The sequence below is a fragment of the Musca domestica genome, unplaced genomic scaffold (assembly GCF_030504385.1).
Source record: "Musca domestica strain aabys unplaced genomic scaffold, Musca_domestica.polishedcontigs.V.1.1 29, whole genome shotgun sequence".
In the NCBI taxonomy this organism is placed as follows: domain Eukaryota; kingdom Metazoa; phylum Arthropoda; class Insecta; order Diptera; family Muscidae; genus Musca; species Musca domestica.
Genome location: NW_026712296.1, coordinates 3,113,389 through 3,138,500, shown reverse-complemented (window position 1 = coordinate 3,138,500; position 25,112 = coordinate 3,113,389). Strand labels below are relative to the sequence as shown.

The 25,112-nt window shown below is 35.3% G+C and overlaps 2 protein-coding genes and 4 non-coding genes across 6 annotated transcripts; 2 read left to right on the top strand and 4 right to left on the bottom strand.

Moving 5' to 3' along the window:
- The first annotated feature begins 106 nt into the window (after positions 1 to 106).
- Positions 107 to 2,736, top strand: LOC101898167 (kinesin-like protein KIF3A). The gene has a single exon (XM_005190761.4). The coding sequence runs from the start codon at positions 208 to 210 to the stop codon at positions 2,242 to 2,244; it is 2,037 nt and encodes a 678-aa protein (XP_005190818.1). The 5' UTR covers positions 107 to 207; the 3' UTR covers positions 2,245 to 2,736.
- Positions 2,737 to 4,558: 1,822 nt separating this feature from the next.
- On the bottom strand, positions 4,559 to 4,723 carry LOC131803354 (U1 spliceosomal RNA). Its single transcript, XR_009342536.1, has one exon. It is a non-coding gene; the product is annotated as a U1 spliceosomal RNA (small nuclear RNA).
- A 476-nt stretch (positions 4,724 to 5,199) lies between these two features.
- Positions 5,200 to 5,272, bottom strand: TRNAV-UAC (transfer RNA valine (anticodon UAC)). Its single transcript has one exon. It is a non-coding gene; the product is annotated as a tRNA-Val (tRNA).
- Positions 5,273 to 8,571: 3,299 nt separating this feature from the next.
- On the bottom strand, positions 8,572 to 8,644 carry TRNAV-UAC (transfer RNA valine (anticodon UAC)). Its single transcript has one exon. It is a non-coding gene; the product is annotated as a tRNA-Val (tRNA).
- A 776-nt stretch (positions 8,645 to 9,420) lies between these two features.
- TRNAV-UAC (transfer RNA valine (anticodon UAC)) lies at positions 9,421 to 9,493 on the bottom strand. The gene has a single exon. It is a non-coding gene; the product is annotated as a tRNA-Val (tRNA).
- A 13,357-nt stretch (positions 9,494 to 22,850) lies between these two features.
- LOC101898343 (uncharacterized) lies at positions 22,851 to 23,591 on the top strand. Its single transcript, XM_005190762.4, has 2 exons — positions 22,851 to 22,969; positions 23,039 to 23,591. The coding sequence occupies exons 1-2, from the start codon at positions 22,904 to 22,906 to the stop codon at positions 23,528 to 23,530; spliced, it is 558 nt and encodes a 185-aa protein (XP_005190819.2). The 5' UTR covers positions 22,851 to 22,903; the 3' UTR covers positions 23,531 to 23,591.
- Positions 23,592 to 25,112: the final 1,521 nt, after the last annotated feature.

The window sequence follows — 25,112 nt, the reverse complement described above, 5'->3', positions numbered from 1 at the left end:
GTTTACACACTGCAACGTATATCTTTGCTATATCGTTGGCAACACGGTGTATTTACTTTTTCACCACATTTGTTTTGGTGGTGAAATTGACAGCTGATGATACAAGAAAATCGATTTTGGAAGAAAATACTAAGCAACCAAAAACACTCACAAAAGTGAAAAACCCAAATAAAGTTTTTAAAGATTTTAAAATAATACACCAGGAAGATGACAAATGATCAGCAGTATCAGGAACCAGAAGCCGAAATAGAAAATGTCCGAGTTGTGGTACGGGCAAGGCCCATGGATAAAAATGAAGTGGCTGCGGGTGCACTGGGTGTAATCAAAGTGGACAAACTGAAAAGGGCTATTACAGTAGTAAAGCCTCAAGCCACTGCCAATGAGCCACCTAAAACATACTACTTTGATAATGTTTTCGATGGTGATAGTAGCCAATTGGATTTGTATGTGGACACTGCCAGACCGATTGTGGAAAAGGTCTTGGAAGGCTATAATGGCACCATCCTGGCATATGGTCAAACGGGCACCGGTAAAACCTACACCATGTCAGGCAATCCAGAGAGTCCTCAAACCAAGGGAATTATTCCAAATGCTTTTGCCCACATCTTCGGTCACATTGCCAAGGCTAAAGAAAATCAGAAATTTTTGGTAAGGGTAAGCTATATGGAGATCTACAATGAAGAAGTTCGCGATTTGCTGGGAAAGGATGTAACAAAAAGCCTAGAAGTCAAAGAACGACCTGACATAGGTGTGTTCGTTAAAGATCTCAGCGGTTATGTGGTACACAATGCCGACGATTTGGAGAACATTATGAGATTGGGCAATAAAAATCGAGTTGTGGGAGCTACCAAAATGAACCAAGAATCATCACGTTCACATGCCATATTCTCCATAACCATTGAGCGCAGTGAATTGGGAGAAGGGGGCCAGCAACATGTAAGGATGGGAAAATTGCAACTCGTCGATTTGGCCGGCTCTGAGAGGCAAAGCAAGACTCAGGCCACCGGACAACGTTTAAAGGAGGCTACAAAAATTAATTTATCCCTTTCGGTATTGGGCAATGTCATAAGCGCATTGGTGGATGGCAAAAGTTCTCACATTCCATACAGAAACTCTAAATTGACTCGTTTATTGCAAGATTCCTTGGGCGGTAATTCGAAGACCGTCATGTGTGCCACCATATCGCCAGCAGACACTAATTATATGGAAACCATTTCCACTCTCCGATACGCTAGTCGCACCAAAAACATCACAAATCGTATGCATGTCAATGAAGAGCCAAAGGATGCCCTGCTCAGGCATTTCCAGGAAGAAATTGAACGTCTACGCAAACAATTGGAGGAAGGTTACGAAGAGGAGCAACTCGAAGAAGAGGTTGAGGAGGTGCAAGAAGAAGAAGATGATGACGAGGAGGAAATAGAAGCCGAGGTATTGGCTCAGAACCAGAATGAAATAACCGAAAAAGCCTTGGAGAAGCAGCGTTTGCGAGAATTGAAACAAGCCAAGAAGGAGGCTCTAGAGAAACGCAAACGTGAACATCAAATGGAAATATCTAAGACCAAGTCGGAGCAAGAACAGTTGCGCAATAAACTTCAGTCTTTGGAAGGCAAGATTTTGGTAGGTGGTGAAAATCTTTTGGAAAAGGCCCAGACTCAGGAAGAGCTGTTAGAACAATCACTGAAGGAGTTGGAAGAACGGGAGAAAGCCGAGCAAATGTTGCGCGAAACATTACAACAAAAAGAAACTGAACGCATTGACATCGAAGAACGTTACTCATCGCTACAGGAAGCCAATACCGGCATAACGAAGAAAATTCATCGCGTTATGCAAATGTTGATGGGTGTTAAATCCGAATTAGCTGACCAACAACAAGAACATCAACGTGAAAAGGAGGCCATTTACGAAAACATTCGCTCACTTTCACGCGAATTGGCTCTGTGTGAGCTGGTGTTGAATTCATACATACCCAAAGAGTATCAAACAATGATTAACGAATACACCCATTGGAATGAAGATATTGGTGAGTGGCAATTGAAATGTGTTGCCTACACCGGTAACAATATGCGCAAACATATTACCGACTCCAAAGCTTCGACCAAAGATAACAACGATTTTGTGGACTTATCACATGTCTATCTCAGCTACAATTCCGATTCGGTAACACAACCTGTTCGTGTCAAGTCATCGATAGCACGTCCACGTACATCAGGTGTTCCCAGACCTACTACAGCGCGGCGATATTGAGCTGATCTTTATATTCCCCCCGTGGGATATCATCACTACGATTGTCATGTATCTCAGCTATCTCCAGATTTTTTTGCATCTCTGCTTCGTTCCCAGTGCTGGTTTGTCCTTGCTTTGTTTTTCACCTACTATTGCTTTCACCTAATGGTCTCATCGGCAAAATCATAAGCATTACTCGAATACTCATCCCAAGAAAAAAAGGAATTTCTCGATCAATTAAGTTGCATTATAAGTATTATTTCGTTAGCATTTCTTTCAGTCGTCCCAGCTACTTACTCTACTGGCTAGAACTACAACACGAAAACACCACTAAGTCATCATCAGCAAAACTATATAGCAATTATATACTTACATAGCATACGAAATAAGTGCAATAATAATCATACATACATATTTATAGATATTTATTTTATGGCATTTACATTTTAAACTCTGTCAAAATAACCAGAAATATTCACAAATAAAATATTATTTACACCATACAACCTACAAGTAGAGCGCTTTATTGAATAACTTTGTCGCAAATGTGAGTTTGTAAGGACCTATTATGGTATACAATTTTCTTTTGGAGTAGGAAACTTTTTAACTTATATGTTTCTGTATGTCGAAACGAATGGGAAAAAGACACCACTTACAATTTTAAATTAACTGAATAAAAACATTAAAAAAAGGACGATTGCCGGGCTGGCTTCTGCCCATATAATAGCCTCTATCATTAAGTAAAGAAAATATTTTTATACAAAAGTATCTGGATTCAAACATGTTGCACTTTAAAATACAAACTTCAGTAAGATCGGTAAGAGAATGGTTGGAGCCATTATAAGGAGGCCATACTAAAACGGGAGCCTATATAGACAATAATAATTTCGTGGACAAATGTGACTAGGACCAATATGGACATTGTTTTGACGCTGGCTGTAGTACTCATTATGAATTACAAATACCATTTTTTAGACAAATCCATTTAAAAAGTGGGAAAAATCGTCAAAATACCGAATATCGGGAGGTACCGTTATATGGGGAATATCCCAAATCGATGTACCTCTATATTTAGAGGTGTTACAAACGGAATGACAAACTTAATGTACCCTCCTTTTCAAGGTGGAGGGTATTAAAAATAATTACAGGAATAATGCACCAGAATGCAGAGATAAAATTAGAAAACCCTTGTATAAGCGTTTTGGAAGTTTACATCCCAAATAGGGAAAAGAGGGAATTTTCCTCTGTCGCATTTTTGAAATCATCAGGTTTAGATTCCTTTAAAACCATTAATCGTTGGTATATGGTGTCTTCGGCAATATTACAGATAACAATACGATGATTATTTTGGTGGAAATTTCCAGCGAGTCATCACGGGCTTCCGGGCCTTTTTTCAAAATATGATTAAAAACTCCTTTTTAAGCATGTCAAAATATTCAACAGAGGGTATATATCATTTGATGCAGCCAAAATAGGCTGAATAGAAATAGGTTTATTTCGATGAAATCCGTTTTGGACATTTCGGCGGTGTCCTTCCGTTTGACTGTCTGGCTGGCGGTACGAACGACAACCGTCAAGGGAGTATCCAATTTCGTCTAAACTTAATACATCGTTATATTATTATCAAACTAAAATTGAGTACAGAGATGGACAATATATAATTATTCACCGATTTTTTTTAAAGTTTCGCATTTGAATATTGTAATGGCTTATGACAAAATATGCCTATGCAGGTCCACGTCGTCGTATAGACCCTACTATTATAACGGCCACATCCGGTATTTTTAAGATTTTAAGAGAATTTTTACGGATTTTATTTTCTTGCCACATTCGTTCCAATGGTGGAGGGTATTCAAAGTACGGCTTGGTCGAACTTACAGCTTTTTTACCTGTTTGAAATTTCATCGTTAAAATATTTATTCCCCTTTGTAATTTACCCTCCAGGCTTTCATATACACAGAATGGAGCGGTTGAGGTTCTCGGACAACATAAATTATGTTTGTGATAAATGTCACATTTTAAATTGAACATAAACTTTAAAAGTTTTCATATTTTCGATATTTTTTTTTTTTTTTTGGATTTGTCTAGCATATAAAACTTCTTCAATATTCCAGCCTTTGTGTGCATAAATTATCCAAGTATTTGTCAAAATAGATGAAATGTGTAAGTTCCTATAATTCGCCAACAATTCTACAAACCGCCAACGTATTTAAAAATCGCAACACGTTTGACAAGAAATTGCCATATCTGACAACACTGCTCGACGCATTTTCAAATAAAACCTCACTTACGTGCCCTCCTTTCAACATAACTAAGTTCAAATGTATTAATTCATGTCGGGACGGCGCGTACGCCATTCCCGGCTACCAAAAATTACACGCACGAGTTATTCGCATTAGGAATAATCGCGGAGGTCAACTCAGCCGGATGTGCAATGGCCAAGCCTCACTCCGGGGGAACCGCCTTCATGATCACGGTAACCCCTACGCCAGGTAAGTATGCTTTTCTCCGCTAATGCTGAACTCTTTCAATGCCTACTACTATCAAGTGAATGAGAATTATAAGAGAATAGCGAAAATAAAGAACAAACTGAAATAACAACGAATTCATAAAATTCACGGTAGACGACGGATATTTTCACACAATTTGTTATCAGCCATATGAACACACAGCGTGAATGGGAAAAGAGGTGGTGGTTTTTTTTAGTATCTCACATCAAGCAAATGTGTTGTTGCTTTGCTAGCAATAAAATGAATACGGATTTGTGTGTGTTTAGTTGTACTAGATTTTGCTTGTGCATTGAATAAAAAGAAATGTGAAGCGATGAAAAACGGTGCGCTTCGTATTTGAGAAGTATTAAATAATAATAGTAAAAATTAATAAATTGTTTAATTTGGTATATCAGCATGGTCTTTGGTTAATATAATTTTTCAAAAAAAAAAAAAAATATAGAAATTACTTAAAAAAGTAACCATCTGGTTCCATCCAGGATCGAACTGGAGACCTTCTGCGTGTAAAGCAGACGTGATAACCGCTACACTATGGAACCACTTGGGAAGGTGTTGACAAAAACCCAATATAAAATAGGCAGACACAGTAGTATAAACATTTGTTCGAATATCATGCAATAGGAAACGTCACTTACATACATTTGTATGAAGGTATGTTTGGTCGTTAGTAACGGTATCAACAGATTTGGAATACGCATACAGTGAGCAGCAAATGGAATAAATTAATAATTCCTCAAAAATACTTCAAAAGTTATAAGACTTATTTTTATATTCAACACTACCAACAAAAATTGCAAATATTTGTCACAACCAAATTATTAAAAAAATCGAGATCTTGTCAAGTTCATATTTTAACACAGCATAAGTCGTGGTAGCCCTGGAGATAAATAAAAAAAAATATTGAAATTTTCTCGATCGATGTGAGAATACATAAAACGCTTTTTTAACTGGCTTAAAGATGAGAATACATAAAACATCTTTTGTTGACTGGCTTCTTCGTAGTGGAACAAAGCAAAGACAAACAAAGGAATTTTAGGTTGACCTAGATCGATTTTGGCCCTAAATTCCTTTATTCTTTTCCGAAGAAGCCATCCAATGACTTAAGCCAGCGAAAAAAAAGCTTTTTATGTACTCTCACCTTTAGAACTAAATTGTTGTACCTTATACCTGGTAGGATACCCTTTGAGTCGTAAGACTTCATTTAGTCGGTCGGGCATTGAGTACACAAGCTTTTTAGTGTAGTCCGCCGATATTTTACACCACTCTGTCAGAAGTATTTCTTTGAGTTGAGCTTCGCTGGAAATTCTTTGATACCGGATACATTTTTCTAAATGATCCGATAAATGCTCAATAGAATTCAAATCGGGGCTTTGTGGGGGAGTAATCAGCACGTGTGGTGGAGCAATAGCAAGCGATCCACATCTTAACTTCAGCAGCGGTGTGCTAGGGGTCATTGTCTTGTTGGAAGTTATAATTATCACGAATCTTGAGTTTTTCAGCACTTAGCTTCAGATTTTGTTTCAAAATATTCATGTAAAAGGTGTTAATCATTATTTCCACAATGAATTCCAAATTTCCAACACCTGCTGCATCCGAGTATTCTTCGGATTGAGCTCATCCCACATTTTTTGCCAAACCAAAGTGTGTCCATCCGACCCAAAACTGTTATATTTTGTTTCGTCGGAGAAAATTACTTTTTCCCAGAAGTCATTTGTCTTTTTTATAATATTTTGCTAAGTTCATACGCTTCTTTTTGTTTTTGTCGCTAAAATGTGGTTTCTCGTGGTTAGTGCGAGCATTATATCCAGACCTATTGATGCACCTACGTACTGTGTCTGCAGAAACTTCTTTTCCTAATGATTCTTTTAATTCTGTAGAGATTTTAGGAGCGTTGTAAAATTAATTTTCGTTCTTCTCTATAATTGAGATTCGGGGGACGGACTGCTAGAGGTTTATTTTTAATTATATTTTATTTTTTGTACCGATTAATTACTTTTTGGACCGTTGATTTGGTTCTGTTCAAAATTTTACCTATACATATTTCGGTATATGATTTGCCCATTTACACAATAAAAAAAACAGTAAGGATAAGTGAAAAGTCGGGCGGGGCCAACTGTATGATGCCTACACCACTATGCATATTTAGTATAGCTCCCGTAACAAAAGAATTTATTTGAAGTAGATCATACCACCTATCAACATTTGGCTTTAGAGCTGTTATAGTTTGGTTTTTGAGGGAACTAATATATAGGAGGCATATCCAATTCTGAATCGATTTTCACTAAATTTGACGGAGACTTTTAATCTTTTATACCAAATAACATTGCTATAGAGTGCATGATATCACTTCGAGAAGGATTATATTAAAAAAAATATATATCGGAGCCAAGTTCCACAAAATGGAAACCTACGTCCCGAAATTCACTCCATTTGGACTGATATTACCCATTATTTGCACAATAAACCTGAAATTAGGATATATATGGGATTAGGGATATATATGGGAGCTATATCCAAATCTTAGTCGTTCTCGATAAAATTTGGCAAAAGTATTTCTGAGCTCTATAAAATATATTGTACCAAATATAATTGTGGTCGAATGCATATTACGAATATAAGGGACTTAAACACCAAATCAGATAAAACACATGCATGGGAGCTATAGCTATATCTGAACCGATTTTCTCCAAATTTGATGCACTTGCTTTTAGACTGAATTCGGTCGGGTGTGCCAAAATTCAGGTCATGTGGACTGATATTGGCTATTTGGCGCACAATTAACCCGAAATCGGTTGAAGATATATATGGGAGCTATATCCAAATCTGAACCAATTTTGATAAAATTTGGCAGAGGTATTTCTGGGATGTATCTGACATTTGGTACCAAATATCATTGTTGTGGAGTGCATATAACGCATGTGAGGGACTTAAAACACCAAATCGGATGAAACATATATATGGGAGCTAAAGCTTTATCTGAACCGACTTTTACCAAACTTGATGTGCTTGCTTCTAGACTGAGTTGGGTCAGATGTACCAAAATTCTGGTCATTAGGACTTATATTAGCCATTTGGTGAACAATTAACCCGAAATCGGTTGAAGATATATGGGAGCTATATCTAAATCTGATTTGTAGTATGTAATATATAAAATAAAAACAAGTAAAAAAGAAGCTAAGGAACTTTTTTCAAAAAAAAAAAAAAAAAATGTCAATATCAACCATCCTAGACATAATACAAATTGTTCTGCCAAATTTTGACATCGTTAAATCGACTTAGAATTTTAAGCTGATTATGAATATATGAATATACTTTATGGGGTCTACGACGACTATTTGGGGACGTTACAAACAGAATGACAAAGTTAATATAAAGTAATTTTTGTTACTTGATGTGAATTCGAAAAAAAAAAATAGTGAAATACGCACTGATATGTACAGAACAGATAATTGTTTTGCTTCATAGAGTTAAGATGCAGCTATACTTACTGGCTTAAGGATGGAAATACATAAAGCGAATATTTGGCTGGCTTAAGTCATCCGCTGGCCTCTTCGTAGATGAACAGCGGTGTTTTAGGTTGAATTAGATCGATTTTGGCTCAAGGCTCCTTTGTTCATTTCCGAAGAAGCCAGCTAGATAAGCGCTCTGTGTGTTCCCACTTTAAGTCATCGGCAAGTTTCTTCGTAGAAGAAGTGTAAATTATGGGCCGAAATTGATCTAAGTCCACCAAAGGGGTAGCTTTATTTTGGCTCCTGTTATTGTGCCATGTTTCCTATTGTTGTTAAACAATTGATAACATTTCAATTTTAGCAGCTGAATAAAAAAAATATTCACCTTCTGGTTCCATCCAGGATCGAACTGGAGACCTTCTGCGTGTAAAGCAGACGTGATAACCGCTACACTATGGAACCACTTGGAGACGCTGATTCCCATAAGCCCAGTGAAAAAAATAACTACATAAAGTTTTTTTGCGAAAAATAAAAGGTTTTATATGATTAAAATTCATATATTATTTAAAATATATTAAATATGGTAATACTTAAACTACTAAACAGTTCAGAAAGGGGGTTTAAGACAAATAGCCTAGGTAGAGCCCATGGTAAAAAAACACAGGTAGATGCATCAACGCTTGGGAACACAGAATGCCAAAAATTTTAAAATGTTTGTTCAATTATAAGTAGTTTTTTATATGTTTTTTATAGGTACGACGTCAATCGGGATTATTATAATATGCCTTTTTCAAAATATTTTGAAAATTTGAATAATTTTTCATTCAAAAATTGCATTTTCAAAATTGGTTTGACAGTTTATTTTTTTAGCAGCTGTGTCGATGCGTCTACTGATATTCTTCTACCATGGTAGAGTCGGTATATTTTATGTTGATTGGTTATTGCAAATTTAGCGTAAAATATTGATGCATAGCATATTGTTTTTGTTCATAGCCCCAAATTATTTTTTTTTTTATTTTTTATTATATAATTACATTTTTAAGTATATCTATAGGAAATTCCTGCATTCTTGTAGGAATATGTTCTTTCATCTTATATCATATCATTTCAATACTTTAGTTTTAGCGCGTCTGACTAGGTTCCATAATTTCTTATTAAGCGACTTTCGTATTCCGTTCATCACGTTTCTTTACATATTTAAGCAAAATTATGTAATAAAAATTGAAAAAAAATCCACCTGGTTCCATCCAGGATCGAACTGGAGACCTTCTGCGTGTAAAGCAGACGTGATAACCGCTACACTATGGAACCACATTTGCGATATGTGTCTAAATAGATACTCGATTATTGACTCTGAATCTTTTTTCATATCAACAATGAAAACACAATTAAATCAATCATTTTCGTCGTTTCGAATTCTTTGAAAATAATGCAATACAGGTTTTTAATTTTTGTTCAAACATGTAAGGTGAGTGTACCCAGAATGAATGGGGTTTGTTTATTTAACTGTTATCGCCGTAAATTGTAATAGATTGTACATATTCGTGTGTATTTATCAACCAGTGTTGACAAAGTAGCGTTTTTTAAATGATGCTTATTTTGTTTTTCTTATAATTTTTTATTATTTGCACGAAAAAAATGAAGTTCGTTTCTTATTTTTAATGAAATTTAAGAGTGCACAAACAAGTTTGGCATTATTATTATTATAAATCCAAGATATTTGATTAGTTATGAAAAACTTGTCAGAAGTATATGTAAGTTTTTTCCATTTATTCATTGTAACAAACTGATTTGGTTTATTTATTTTAGTGTGTGAACGGCTAGTTTACATATCATATGGGTGTTCACTACAAAAAAAAAAATAACTTGTTCATTTGCTAACATTTTCAAAACAAGTTTGTGTACATCGCGTGAACCATAGAACAATGAAGAAGGATAAGTCAAAACGGGAGGTTAGGCGCCCAGGAAATGTATCCTTCAGCATACCGATTGTGGCACGTGCATCGTCCTGTTGGAACCACATGTTTTCCAATCCCAACTCATCAAGTTGCGGCAAAAATAAGTCGTTAATCATTGCTTTGTAGCGCTTATCATACACAGTAATCGTTTGGCCCGCGACGCACAGAGGGGTGAAATCACAAAACACGGAGATTAATTGAAAGATAAAATTCGTCTTTTGGAATAAATGTTTTTAAACTATTATAGAACACTACATCAGTACCGAAAATTTTAAAGCCATATCTTGTTAAGTTTTCTAATTACACAGTGGCAAAGTTAAGAAATATTTCCGATTTTCGCAAGAAGAAGGAAAAAATTATCGTTGGTTTTTTGAAGTGCAATAATTTATTTTTTTTTTCTCATCAAACGTGAAATTTTTAAAATTGAAACATCGAATACAAGCTGTTATCAGTGTTTTTGAATAAAAAAATTAAAAATAATGATGTCAAAATATTTTAAAAATTAATTCAAAATATTACCTTATTTTCGCCATATCCGAAAAGTATATGGAGTTTTAAAAAAATACATAATTCCACAATACCTAAAATTTTGAAGTGCCGATATATATGGTCAATACTAATAGTGGATTTATCTTCACAAAATTTAGCAGGGAGTGATTTTGTCTGCTCAGAACTCAAAATGTCAAGATACCCATGATTGGGTTTGAAATTGTGGCCGAGACCTTCAAAATACCAAAAAGTAACGCTATATGGGAGCCTTACCGAAACGTGGACCATTTTAAATGCCAAACATATTAGAGGTAATATGAATGTCTGAGCAAAATTTCTGCAGAACGGACACTCCGGGGTCTGCCACGCCTTGCAGCATATTTTGTTGCGCCAGTCACTTCAAGGCGAGCGGCTAAACGTCGAATTGTTTCACCAGTATGCGATGGATGAATTCACGTTGTGCCAAAGAAACCGACCGATTATTGGTCAAATAAATAGTCACCAATATTCCGCGTTCTGGAGCAGTGTAGCGTAACATTGATTATTAAAGTGAATTTCGCATGTGTTTACTACAAGAATGTCATTAGACATGACATTAGTGGCTAATAGTAAAATTTATAGCATTATCTGATAGGAGTATTACTTTTGCGCAAAACTGGCAGTAGTAATGTCATCGTCGAGATATTTGTTCACGCTCGGAGAAATAATAACAAGTACGAACGCTTTAATTTCGATCGGGCTGATCTCCGCCATGAGGTAAATAAAAACTTTAAAAATAAAAGAATCGCGGTTGATATTGTGTCCATTTATATGTTTGTCAGTGTAGTAAGTTATCTATTAAGAGTTCCAATATTAAATTAAATAAATTAATAAAATCTGGCGCTGATATTCCTTTATAATGTAGCTCATGCATCGTTACCTTAAAAGTTCGGGATTTTATATTTTTGTGTGCAGTTCTAGGGCTGGATTCATGATCTACGAAAATATTATAATATATAAAAATATTTTCTTTATACAAGTTTTCATTTGACATTTCTTTCCTTTTAAAAGTTTTAATTTCATATTTTCATAAAATGAAAATTGCGACATACGTGTTTTTATGTTTAATAAGATGTAGCCCAGGGCCTCAATTCTACTTCTATGAAAATGTGAAATGAAAAGTTTTATAAAGGAAAGAAATGTCAAATGAAAAATTTTATAAAGGAAATATTTTTCATTTCATATTTTCATAGAACAAGAATCCAGCCCCAGGCCACTGCTTTCTGGTAATTCATTATAAATCGTTATGTTATTTTTGTTGCCTATAAATAACGTCCTTTATTTAATCTTATCACATAAAAATAGCGGGTTTCACAGTTTATGAACGTTGGCATCACTCATCGCCATTCCGTTGCGTGTCGATCAGATGAGCAAAAAGGGGAGACAAAACAAAATAGAGACAGTTCATTTTGTCGCTTCGTTTATACAACTCAGCTGTACGTACGTCCGTTTATTTTACGGTCATATTCGTGTGCTCTTTTGAACGTGTTAATTTTCTGAGCGTTATCATCTGAATGTTTGTTTTATTTAATAATTTTAAATTTCTGTTTAATTGAATTAATTAAAATTAAGTTGAGAAATAAAGTGGTTCTAAAACTCATAATAAAAAAGAAGAAAGTCGAGTTCTCTCATCACAGCGAGATTATTCGGGAAAGTGTTTATTTATCCCACACTACCACCTTGACTCAATCGATTCACTTAGCAACAGCAAGCGGACGATAAAAAAATAAGTGCATCGCTCTAAAGGCGATTTATTACAAAAACAAAAGCCTGCGACTAAGTAAATAGGCAAAAAGAAAAGAGAATTAAAGAAAATCTAAAAATACTAACAGACACTATCTATTTCCCATTGTTGACAACAAGCAACGCATAAACGTAAACTGTGAGGCAATAACGCACTCACCCCATTCCAAAACAAACGCCTAACAAATTCGCATCCAAATAAATATCATCAGCACCACCACCCTGATTGTTTCATAGAGCGATTCACAGACACGGAATTCCTCTGTTTACATTTTTCCAGACAAGTGACAGTAAAACGATCTTTAGTTGCGTCGTTACACATTTTGACATTCACACTCTCCATCCCCTTGGTGATTTCCAATGTAGCCCATAAGGGTATTGAATTAACACGAACGTGGTGTTTTGTATTTGTCAGAGTTTGTCTAGTGGGTTCGTGTTAAATTTACGTTTTTTTATTTTCGTGTTCGTGCTGTATTGATGACTTTTTATGCATGTTTTTGTACAATTGGCGAGATTCAACTATCCAACTACGAAAGTAACACCGCATCCGATTTCATTCATCTTCCGAGTGTAAATTGAGAGAGCTTTTGTCACGAGATTTTTACTATTTTCGGTAAGTGATCACAGTTGTTATAAATAGTCATAAGTCATTGTATTGTGTTGTTTACAATGGCGTTACCAGATAGAAATACAGATATTCTTCATATATTGGGTCTGTTCGATAATTTTTTTAGTTATATGGATTGCAGTTGATCTTTGAAATAATACGCTAAATGATTAATTATTGCAATTTGATACGAAATTATGTATGATAAATTTGCAAACACGCAAACGCACGACAACGTATACTGTCATTCTAAAAACCCATTTATACCCTCAGCTATACGGCTAGAGACGGTATATATCATTTGATACGGCCAGGACGTGCCTCGTTAAAATAACAGTTTTAGGCCCTAGGTCTCTTTGGACCAAATCTGTTTTAGGACATTTGGAGTCAATCTAGCGATGTCCATCCGTCCGTCTGTCTGGCTGGCTGGTGCACATAATCATCGTAATATTTTTGTCAAACTTAGATCGTGTTTGGGGATTGGCAATTTCGGTCTACTCCTTTTGGTACCTTCCCCATAAAAGGTCGAAATTTTCAAAAAAAAATATTTTTTCTGCACAGAAAAAGAAAAGATAATCCGATTTTGCTCCAACTATGCAAATCATAACATTTGCATCAGTGCTTGGTCAGGTGCGAAAATGGATAATACCGGTCTACTATATCAAGTACGTCCCCCACAAAGGATCAAAATTTTGAATAATTATAACTCTTATAAAATGTGATGTAAGAATCCGATTGTCTTCAAATTTCACACATGCCAATAATTTTATTAACCCAAGATTTGGTGTTAAGATGGAATATACAGGCCCACTGCTTCTGGTACCTCCCCCACAAAAAGTCGAAATTTTAAAAAGAACAAAATAATTTACTTCACAGAAAGAGAAAGGATAACCGGATTTTGCTCCAACTTTGCAAATCCTAATACTTACATCAGCGCTAGGTCAGGAGAGACAATATTGGTAAACTTCATCAAGTAACCCCCCCCACAAAGCTCTTATAAAATGTGATGTGAGATTTCGATTTCCTTCAAATTAACCCAAGATATGGTGTTAAGATGGAATATATCGTACCTCTCCAAGGGGTCAAAATTTTGAGTATCCATGAAGCTCATAAAACGTGAAATTAACATCCGATACAATTCAGGCTTGGTGCATCTCAATATTTCCATCAGCACAAGATCTATTATAAAGATGATAGAGATCGGACCATTCCTTCTGGTACCTCACCCACAAAGGGTCAACGTTTTGAAAAACAAAAAAAAAAAACGTCAAAAAGTCCGAAATAAACATCCGGTTCTCTTCATATTTCACACATCCCATTTTTTCTACTAACACAAGGTCTGATCTGAAGATGGGATATATCGGTCCACTCCTTCTGGTACCTCCCTCACAAAGGGTCCAATTTTTGAATATCCATGAAGCTCATAAAACGCTCATAACATGATCTGTTATAAAAAATGGTAAAGATCGGAAGATTTCTTCTGATTTGAAAAAGTAAACGTTAAAAAAGCGAAAGAAGCATCCAACTCTCTTCAAATTTTACAAATACAAAAATTTTTGCTAACATAAGATGTGTTGTGAAGATGCTATATATCTGCGAAACCCTTCTGGTACCTTACCCACAAAGAGTCACAATTTTTAATACTTTCATCTGTCATAAATTGCGAAGCAAGTCTGCGATTCTTTAAAAATTTATGATTTCGCGTAATATTGGACGTAAATTTTGGACTTTCTTGTAATTTTGCCCATACCAATATTCTGTATTAGATGAAATGTGGAAATGGAATATTTCGATCGACTAAACTAAACTTCTGAAGTTTGGAATGAGTGTCACTGATGGAGTACAGGATAGATGCATCTAAGGGTAACTTTAAAGAATTTTCTTTAAGGTTGCGAAAAGTTTAAAAATGGTGCTGAAACTATTATTAATCGCTAATGCAACAAATATTCTGTTATTTATGGAATTAACACACGCAGTTTTCGATAATTGCCATGGATTAGTTACAAAATCGCTCCACTAAAACTACTTCAACAACAAAAAAAAAAATGTTACCGAATCTAATCGGCACGGAGAAATACTATTCAAATGAAATATAGAACATGGATATTTTCAAAGACAATTATGATAATGAATATTTCGATATGGAAAGTGGCAACCGCGATAATTTGCGATAACAATGACACTTGCTTCCAAAAATCCGTATCGAAAAGGTGCAGACGACGTTTATGAACTCATTAACTTTGTTATTTATCACATATTGGTTTTTCCCAATTTGCAAATCAATCAATCAACGCTACATTTCTTTATAATTCCAAATCAAAGAATTTGCGCCGGAAGGAAGGGGGTCAAGCTACGTGCCCATTAATATTAAATACATTTTTTGACAAACATTTTCCAAGTGCAAAAAATGCTTGCATGGAATCCGTATACGAACATATATGAAAAAATGGAATTGTTTTTTTTTTTTTTAATTTCAATTCTTGTCGGGAAAAAAATGGCGCCAAAAATAATGTGAATGTAACACCATGAAAGGTCATTACAAATATGTGGCCTTTTGATGATTTTATTTCACTTTCACCCTGAACTAGAATTTCCAGCTGACCCACAGTTTTGATGTTGCACTGCGTAATAGATTTACAAAAACAATACTTGGTAATAATGTAACACCCTTCACCTTAAAAAATAAACAAAAAATTTTATTTATTTATTTCAGTACAAGACAGAAACAAAAATCATGTTTTTAATAACGTCACTGTTATCTAAAATACATTTTTTTTATTATAAAACACGTTTTCATCAAATCTCATAAATTTCATAAACAATAGACGTATGTTGGCATTTAGGTGGCATTAACGTCAAATGAGATAAGAATGTTAGTTAGTTAGTCAGTCCGCAATAGTGGTACTTGATGTAGCTGACACCCACTATTTGGGTGATACAAATATCCACTAAACCTAATTGGGGGTGAAGGAGCTAGTTATCGGCTTGTTAATATGGAACTGAATTACATTAGTCACAGATAGATGCGTATCCACCAACCACGATGAGGGGGGAACATTCTAGGAATTTTGTTAGCATATGTTTGGGGCAGACCGTTATTTTTGTGACTGAATGAATATGAACTCCGAGTTTATTACAAAAGTCTATGGTCATGGGCGTTTAGAGATTTCATAGAGATCATTTAACATATGTTATGAGGCAGAGTTAAAATAAGATTATTTTAATATTTACATTTGTATATCACGTGGGTAGCAGTTAATAAGTTTTAGTAGTTTTTGGAAAATAATACGAAAGATGAGCGCCCAAAATATTGGTGTGTGCAAAATTTGAAGGATATCGAACATTCATATCCAATTTTATGCGAAATCATAAATTTCGATAAAACACATATTCATATCAGATTTCTGGTTAAAAGAAATATTTAAATATAGCAGGTTGTAACGTTTGGCCAGTTATGACACATAAAAGTATTAAAAATTGTGACCCTTTGTGGGTTAGGTACCAAGAGGGGTACAAATCATCTTCACAACAGATCCTGCGTTAACAAAAATATTTGGATGTGTGAAATTTGAAGAGATCGTTTTGCTTTTCAAAATCGTGAACCCTATGTGGGTGGTACCAGAAAAAATGGTCAGATCTCTACTATCTTTATAACAGATCTTGTGTTGATGGAAATATTGAGATGTAACAAGTCGGAATGGAATCGGATGGTAACTTCCCGTTTTATAAACTTCATGTATACTAAATACAAAATTTTGACCCTTTGTGGGGGAGGTACCAGAAGGACTGGATAGATATATTCCATTTTAATAGCAGACCTTAGGTTATTAAAAATATTGTGATGTGTACAATTTGAAGAGAACCGGATGCTTATTTCGGTTTTTATAATCGTTTTTGTTATTCAAAATTTTGACCCTTTTTGGGGGAGGTACCAGAAGTAATGGTCCGATCTCCACCATCTTTATAAAAGATCTTGTGTTGATGAAAATATGAAGATATGTCAAGTCTGAATGGAATCGGATATTAATTTTGTGTTTTATGAGCTTCATGAGTATTCCAAATTTTCACTCTTTGTGGGGGAGGCACCAGTAGGAGTGGACCAATATATTCCATCTTCCCACCAGACCTTTGGGTAATAAAAATATTGTGATGTGTGTAATTTAAAGACAATCGGATTCTTACATCACATTTTTTTAGAGTTGTAATTATTCAAAATGTTGACCCGTTGTGGGGGAGGTATTGGATGGAGTGAACCGATATTGTCCATAGTCGCACCTGCTGTAGGACTGAGAGGAATATTTGGATTTGCAAAAGTGGATCAAAATCGGACTATCCTTTCTCTTTCTGTACAGTAAATTATTTTATTTGAAAATTTTTATATTTTGTGGGGGAGGTACCAGAAGGAGTGGAACGATATTGCCCATCTCCGGACTCGTTCTAAGTTTGACAATAATATTACGGTGTATCAAGTTTGAATCAAATCTGATACTCTCTTTGAAAGTTATCGTGTGCACCAGCCAGACATATTGACGGAAGGACGGACATCGCTAGATTGACACCAAATGTCCCGAAACGGATTTGGTACAAAGAGACCTGGGGTCTAAAACCGTTATTTCGATGAGGCACGTTTGATATATACTCTCTCTAGACATATGACTGAGGGTATAAAAAGGGCTAATACAAACTGTGGGAACGAATCTAAATTTTTAAGGTGGACTTTGAATTTAATTTTGGTTGATATGAGTTTGAATACAAATTAGGGGAAATATTCTTAGAATCTGTTTCTCCAGTGGAATTCCTGATAACGAGGTTTAATCTGGGTAAAATGTGTATGAAAACACTCCATTAAAATCGACGTTTGTTTTCGACTTCGTATCCCTAATAAAAGTGGAACAAGGACTGCATCGATACGGCCAGTCTAAGAGTAAATATGGTACATGCAAAAAATGATGAAAATATTACAGACACGTAATTGAACCTCCGCGTGAACCCTGTCACATTCATGAGACAGTCTCCCGTCGACTGATTAGTTTGCTAATATTTGCAAATCTGTTTTTATCTCGGCAATGAACATCCATCAACTTTTCCTTTTCCCCTTCTTATTTGTTTTGGGCTGTGAAAGACGTAAAAGCAGGGAATCATAAAACTAACATTCCGCTTTTGACGTTTCTCTGACGTCGATGGCGATGTATTGTTGGATATCAAAAGACTTGATTTTATTTTATCACTCCCCAACTGATAAGATGAAGTGCGAATAAACGCAAAATCTTTTTTGGTGTTTTAAAGTCTCCTTTTTTCTTTTCTTGGAAAGTGCCATTTTTTTGATGTTTGATCTGTGCAGTACCACTCGCTGGATCATTTCTCGCAAAGGTTTTCAGGCAAATAGTCGGAAAAAATAGTTCGAAAAACAATAACGGTAATGGAAATGAAGCGTTCGCAAGGAAGGAATTCGTTTCGAAGAAGAATCTAATTAATTGTAAGGTAAGTTAGGAAGAATGCATGGAATTAAAAAAAAAAAAAAAAACAACAACTACATGGAATTTGACATAGCAACTGCCATTTAAATCCTTCGTTGAGAGACAAAAATTGCCCTGGCCGTTTTGTTGATCATTATTGATCTGCGTATCGTACTGTGAAAGAATTCGTGGGAAAAAAAACTAAGACAACAACCTAGCATACATACATGCAATGAAACTGGAAGGTCAATATCCTTAAGGTTTTTGTCCTTCATAGTAGCCGACGCTGGCACAGGAATAGCAGATACCGCATAGTTGTTCTTCGGCACTCAAGTCCAGTCAGGGACATTCAACTCTGAAAATGTGTATATATCCATGTATGTTCGTACAACAATAACAAACCAAACCATAAAAATCATTGGGCCGCTATGGAATGAAGTTCAGAATAAAAAAGCAATCATGAACTGCTCTTCTTCTCTTCGTTCGATGGTTCTTTTCAATTAACGATAGGCAACTATTTGTGTTGTGCTATACTGGTTGGAATGAATGACGGTTTAATAGGGTGTTGCGTGGAATTTTCAGTGATAACAAAAGGAGAGTGGCGTTCCCTCAAATCAAAAAAAAAGTTTTACAATATCACTATTGGTGTCAAGAATTACTGTGTTCCCGCCTTTTTTAATAAACTCGGCTATATGGCTACCGAGGGTATATATAATTTGATAAGGCCTAAACGTGCCTAATGGAAGTAACAGTTTTAGACTCCAGGTCTATTTGAGCCAAATCAGTTTCAGGATATTTGGAGTCGATCTCTGGTTGTCCAGCAGTCTGTCTTTCCGGCTGGTTGGTGCACACGATAATTCTCGTAGGCAATATCCGATTTGATGCAAACTTTCTATCAAACTTAGCTCAAGTTCGTAGATGGGCAATACCGGTTCACTCTTGTACTTCCCCCACAAAAAGTCTACATTTTCAAAAAAAAAAAAACAATTTACCTCATAGAAAAGATGCAAATCCCAATATTGTTCTTAGTGCTAGATCAGGTGCAAGGACAATATCGGCCACTCCATCAAGTACTTCCTCCAAAAAGGGTCAATATTTTATACCCTCAGTCATATGGCTAGAGAGGGTATATATCATTTGTTACGGTCAAAACATGCCTAGTCGAAATAATGGTTTTAGACCCTAGGTCTCTTTGGAACAAATCCGTTTCAGGACATTTGGCGTCGATCTAGCGATGCCCGTCCGTCTATCTGTCTGACTGGCTGGAGCGCACGATAACTCTCGAAGGGAGCATCCGATTTGGTCCGAAATCGGTACTACTCCTTCTGATACCCGAGGTCTAGTGATAAGATGAATTATACCGGTCTACTCCTTATGGTACCTCTCCCAAAAAGGTCGACGTTTTCAAAAAATATATTTTATGCACAGATAGAGAAGCAATAATCCGATTTTACTCCAACTTTGCAATTCCAAATTTTCAGTGCTAGATCAGCTGGGAAAATGGACAATATCGGTCCACTCCATCAAGTACCTCCTTAACCTAAGGTCTGGGGTTAATATGTTAATATATATCGGTCCACTCCTTCCGGTACCTCCCCCACAAAATGTCGAAATTTTGAATATTCATTAAGCTTGAAAAACGCGAAATTAACATCCGATTCCATTTAGACTTGGCACATCCAAATATTACCATCAAAACAGGATCTGTTATAAAAACTGTAGAGATCAGACCATTCCTTCTGGTACCTCCCCTACAAAGGGTCAACATTTTGAATATCCATGAATGTCATAAAACGCGAAATAAGTATCAGGTTCATACATCCCATTGTTTCTACTAACACAAGATCAGTTGTGAAGATGGGAAATATCGATCCATACCCATAAAGGGTCAAAATTTTGAATACCCATGAAGCTCATAAAACGTGAAGTTAACATCCGATTCCATTCGGACTAGACCCATCTCAATATTTTTATCAACGCAAGATCTGCTATAAAGATGGTGGAGACCGGACTATTCCTACTGATACCTCCCCCACAAAGTGTCAACATTTTGAGTAATCAAAACGATCATAAAATTCGAAATAAGCATCCTGTTCTCTGCAAATTGCACACATCCCATTATTTCTACTGCAACAAGATATGTTATGATGATGGGATATATCGGCGAACTGGCACCTCACCCACAAAGGGTGACAATTTTCAATATTTATGTCTGTCATAACTTGCGAGACAAGTCAGCGATTCTCTATAACCTGCTATTTCTAAATATTTCTCTTAAGCAAAAATTTGATATGAATGTGGAATTTATGATTTCGCCTAAAATTGGATATAAATGTTCGATTTTATAGTAATTTGGCATATTCCAATATTTCTGTCTGTATTAGATAATGTGTGAAAATGGCATACTTCTGTCCACTATATCTGATACCTCACGTACAGTTTATAATTTTCTAAAAATTATCACATATCTCATATAAAGTGAAGGAAGTAGTCGATATAGTCCAAACCTACCACGTCGCAATATATATATTTTATTTATTTAGGTCCCTTCGTTATCGATTTTAGATTTTATGGTTTGAAGCTGGTCTTTTCCAAAACTTCAAGAATGTAAAAGTTTTTACTACGATAACCAATTTTTCCTTAATTATATCGAAGAAAATTGCAGAACTAGCAGAATCTTGCAGGTGCTGGACAAGAGGAACTTTTATCAAGAATTTATGGCCATTATTTAAATAAATGAGTATCAAAACTGAAGCCGGTTTAATTGCACGTTTTAATTTTTTTTGTTTTCAAAATTATACGTTTGATAACATCTTATAGTACGTTTATATATATGAGGGTTAACCCACTGGATTTGGATTTAAATTGTCATATCCATTACTTTTACTTCAAATAAATCCTCTCAAAGAAGGTTAACCCTACAAAAAGTTCTAACGTAAACATGGCATTATTGGCAAAACATGCATATTCATGAATCCACAAATCAGAGATGGGAAACTTTTTCTAATGAAGCTGTATTTGACACAGTAAGATACAGAAAATTGCAGAGCAGGATATGTTTTTTTGAAAAGATCCAACTTTCATAATTCTACCATGGAAGAGAACTACATCTTCGATATTTTATGCCCTCTTTTAATATGAAGTCTTCCGTGTCAGTTTGCAAGTGATGAGAAAAAAGCCCCAAAGAGTCAATTCAATTCTATTTAAAATTCCACTTCTGCAGAATATTGACCCAGTAATTCACTTTTCATTTGTATTCTGAAGCAGACAAATCAAAACCTCTACGAATTATGAAAACACTTGAAATGTGTTAAATGTATCGATTTTTCGATTGCTTCGAATATTAAAAACCTTACCCAAGAAATAAAACACATGCGAATATTAGTTAGACTTATTCTCGTGAAGCGTTACATCAAATTGTTACGCGTGGCATATAAGGAAGTTAAAGAGACCTGGCAAGCGTTGCAACAAATGAAAATGTTCATTGAAAAATAAATATTTAATAGAAAAATCAAATGAAATGTAATTGTAATGCTGGGAAAGAGAATATTCTTAGAAATTTGGAAAGATATCACAATGCGGTATTTTATTTAATAAGAAAATGGTCAAAGCGTTCACACTTTCCTTTTTCGATCAAAATTTGAGTTATCTTCAATTCTTAGGGATTTTGAAGATATTTATGTTTCATCCGATTTGGTGTTCCCTCACATTTGTAATATTCATTAAAAAAATGATATTTGGTTCCAAATATCTTATAGAGCTCGGAAATACCTTTGCCAAATGTTATCGAGATCGGATCGAATGAAGCGAATTTCGAGACGTATGTATCCATTTTATGGAAATCGATATGTATATGTTTTAATATAATTTTTCTCGAAGTGAAATTTAGTGAAAATCGATTCAGAATCGGATATGTCTCCCACATAATTAGTTCCCTCTGAAACCAAACTATAACTGCTCTAAAGCCAAATGTTGATAAGGTGGTATGATCTACTTCAAATGAATTCTTTTGTTACAGGAGCTCTACTTAATATGCATAGTGGTGTAGGGTATCATATAGTCGTCCCCGTCCGACTTTTGACTTTTCCTTACGGGTTTGTTGATTTTACATTTTGTCTACAAGTTTTAGTAGTTTATCGGGTTCAGAAACGGCTTTTAGTCTGCCCGATTTTACCAGTGTAATTTATCCTAATAGACTGCAGTCGATCATACATTTACCAAAACGGATATCGTCACAGATGAATTAAAACTAAAAACATATTTTTCAATATTATCAGAGATCGTCTGCGATTTAGATTTAAATTCAAATTAAAACAAAAGATAACAAATAGAGATTAGTAATTAAACAAACAATTTATTGTTTTGCGTTGAGCTTATAAAACAAGCTCCCAATTGGAATGACAGTGTATTACGGTGTTCAATTTCCACCATGGATTATCTACTGAACATTTGCATTCTGCTCGTAATATTCAGCGTATCCAGTCTTTCCAAGCAAGTAAGGATAAACAATCATTTCACATTGTTGGGATTGGCAAATTATAATTTATTTCCTGAATAATTTCAGTTTTGGGACTTTGAACTGATTAAAGTGGGTTATTTTACCAGTAATGCCTCCATAGCAGACATAGAGTTGAATGCCAAGCGCATAGATCGCGGTCGTTATGGTTGCAGCGGCTTCATAGAAGCAAAAGTTGACATATACGACGAGGATGTTCGGGTAGAGCTCATTGTTAAGCGTAGCGCATTCAGGTCGGGTCCCTACACCACCTTGCCAATGAAAATTGACAATGAAACTCTACCCACCGTCTTCAATGTGTTCTATAAAAATGTTGTGATGGAAAACGCTCAGAAGTGTTGTGAGAATGCCCCATATTTTGAAGGGAACTATGTGGGTCCGTTGACCAAGCGCCGGGTGGTCTTAAATGAATGTACCATAGACACTGAAAAGTTACCCAGTTATATGATGGAAGGCTACTATATTACACGTACCACAGTATATGCCAAGGATTGGTATGGCTATTTGGAGACACTGGTCTATGTTGAGAGTGCAAAATAGTGAAATAAATAAATTTACTAATTTGTAACGAAAATAAAAAAAAATGAATGCAGAAAAATTGTCAGGGACTGAGATGTGTGATTTTCATTGATGGAAGACGATCGTCGGCCGGGCCGAAATTTTAATACGCTCCACCATTAAGTAAAATACAATTTTAAACCAGTAAAGAAAGTCCTAAAGTCGGACGGGGCCGATTTTATGATACCCTACACCACTTTGCTAATTTAGTAGAGCTGCGCATAACAATTAAAAGTTTTTATGGGAGAATTCAATCATACACGCTATGATTATAATTATAATTTAAAGTTCAAAGGACTAAATATGCCGAAGCATTTGTATCTTTTAAATTCGAACTTGTATTGCCCATTTGGTGCACAATTAATTTTAAATCGGAAAAAATATATATGGGAGCTATGACCAAATCGGAACCGATCTCGATAAAATTTGGCAAAGATATTTCTGAGCTGTATTTGATATATTTCCTTGAATATCGTTGTTACGGAGTGCATATTACGGCTGTGGGTAACAAATATAACAAATCGGATGAACAGTATATATAGGAGCTATAGCTATATCTGAACCGATCTTCAACAAATTAGACATACTAGCTTCTAGACTCAATTCGGTCGCAAGTGCCAAATTTCATTCCATTTGGGCTAATATTAGACATTTGGTGCACAATCAAAGGTAAATCGGACTAAGTTATATGTCGGAGCTATATCCAAATCTGAACCGATCTCGATAAAATTTAGCAAATGTATTTCTGAGCTGTATTTGATGTATTTCCCCAAATATTCTTGTTACAGAGTGCATATTACGGCTGCAGAGGACAAAAATAACAAATCGGATGAACAATATATATGGGAGCTATAGCTATATCTGAACCGATTTCGATCAAATTTGGCACACACGGACTGATATTACACGTTTGGTGACCGATTATCTCCAATTTCAATCGGGTTCGTCCTTGGGCCAAACAACTGATTGTTTCGCCAAAGGAGCTAGAACCCATTATGACCTACAAATAACAGTTTTCAGACAAATCCGTGAAAAAATGTGGCATAAATCATCAAAATACCGAATATCGGGAGGTACCGTTATATGGGGACTGTACCAGAACGTGAACCGATATATCTCATTATATATCATTATCATATCAACCATACTAGATACAATACAAATTGCTCTGCTAAATTTTGGCGTTCTACGTCAAATAATGTGGTATCGTGATTTCAACAGACAGACGGACAGACAAACAGACAGACGGACATCGTTAAATCGACTTAGAATTTTATGCTGATTATGAATATATATACTTTATGGGGTCTACGACGAATATTTAAGGATGTTACAAACGGAATGCCAAAGTTAATATACCCTCCTTTCCAAGGTGGTGGGTATGATTACATATTTTCTTCTTTTTTTTTTTGATTTTTTTGTGACATTTGTTTTTCAGAATTCAGTTTTCTGTTCATCAGCTATTATTTATATGACTAGCGAATAATTTTCTATGTGAACGTAGTATTAGAAAATCCACTACTGGTGCCAAAAAATTGCTGTGTTCTCGTTCGAAGCTCGAATT

Coding starts and splice junctions, on each gene's coding strand:
- LOC101898167 (XM_005190761.4), top strand. CDS start 208: ATGACAAATGATCAGCAGTATCAGGAACCAGAAGCCGAAATAGAAAAT.
- LOC101898343 (XM_005190762.4), top strand. CDS start 22,904: ATGGATTATCTACTGAACATTTGCATTCTGCTCGTAATATTCAGCGTA. Junction 22,970..23,038: donor TATCCAGTCTTTCCAAGCAA/GTAAGGATAAAC, acceptor GAATAATTTCAG/TTTTGGGACTTTGAACTGAT.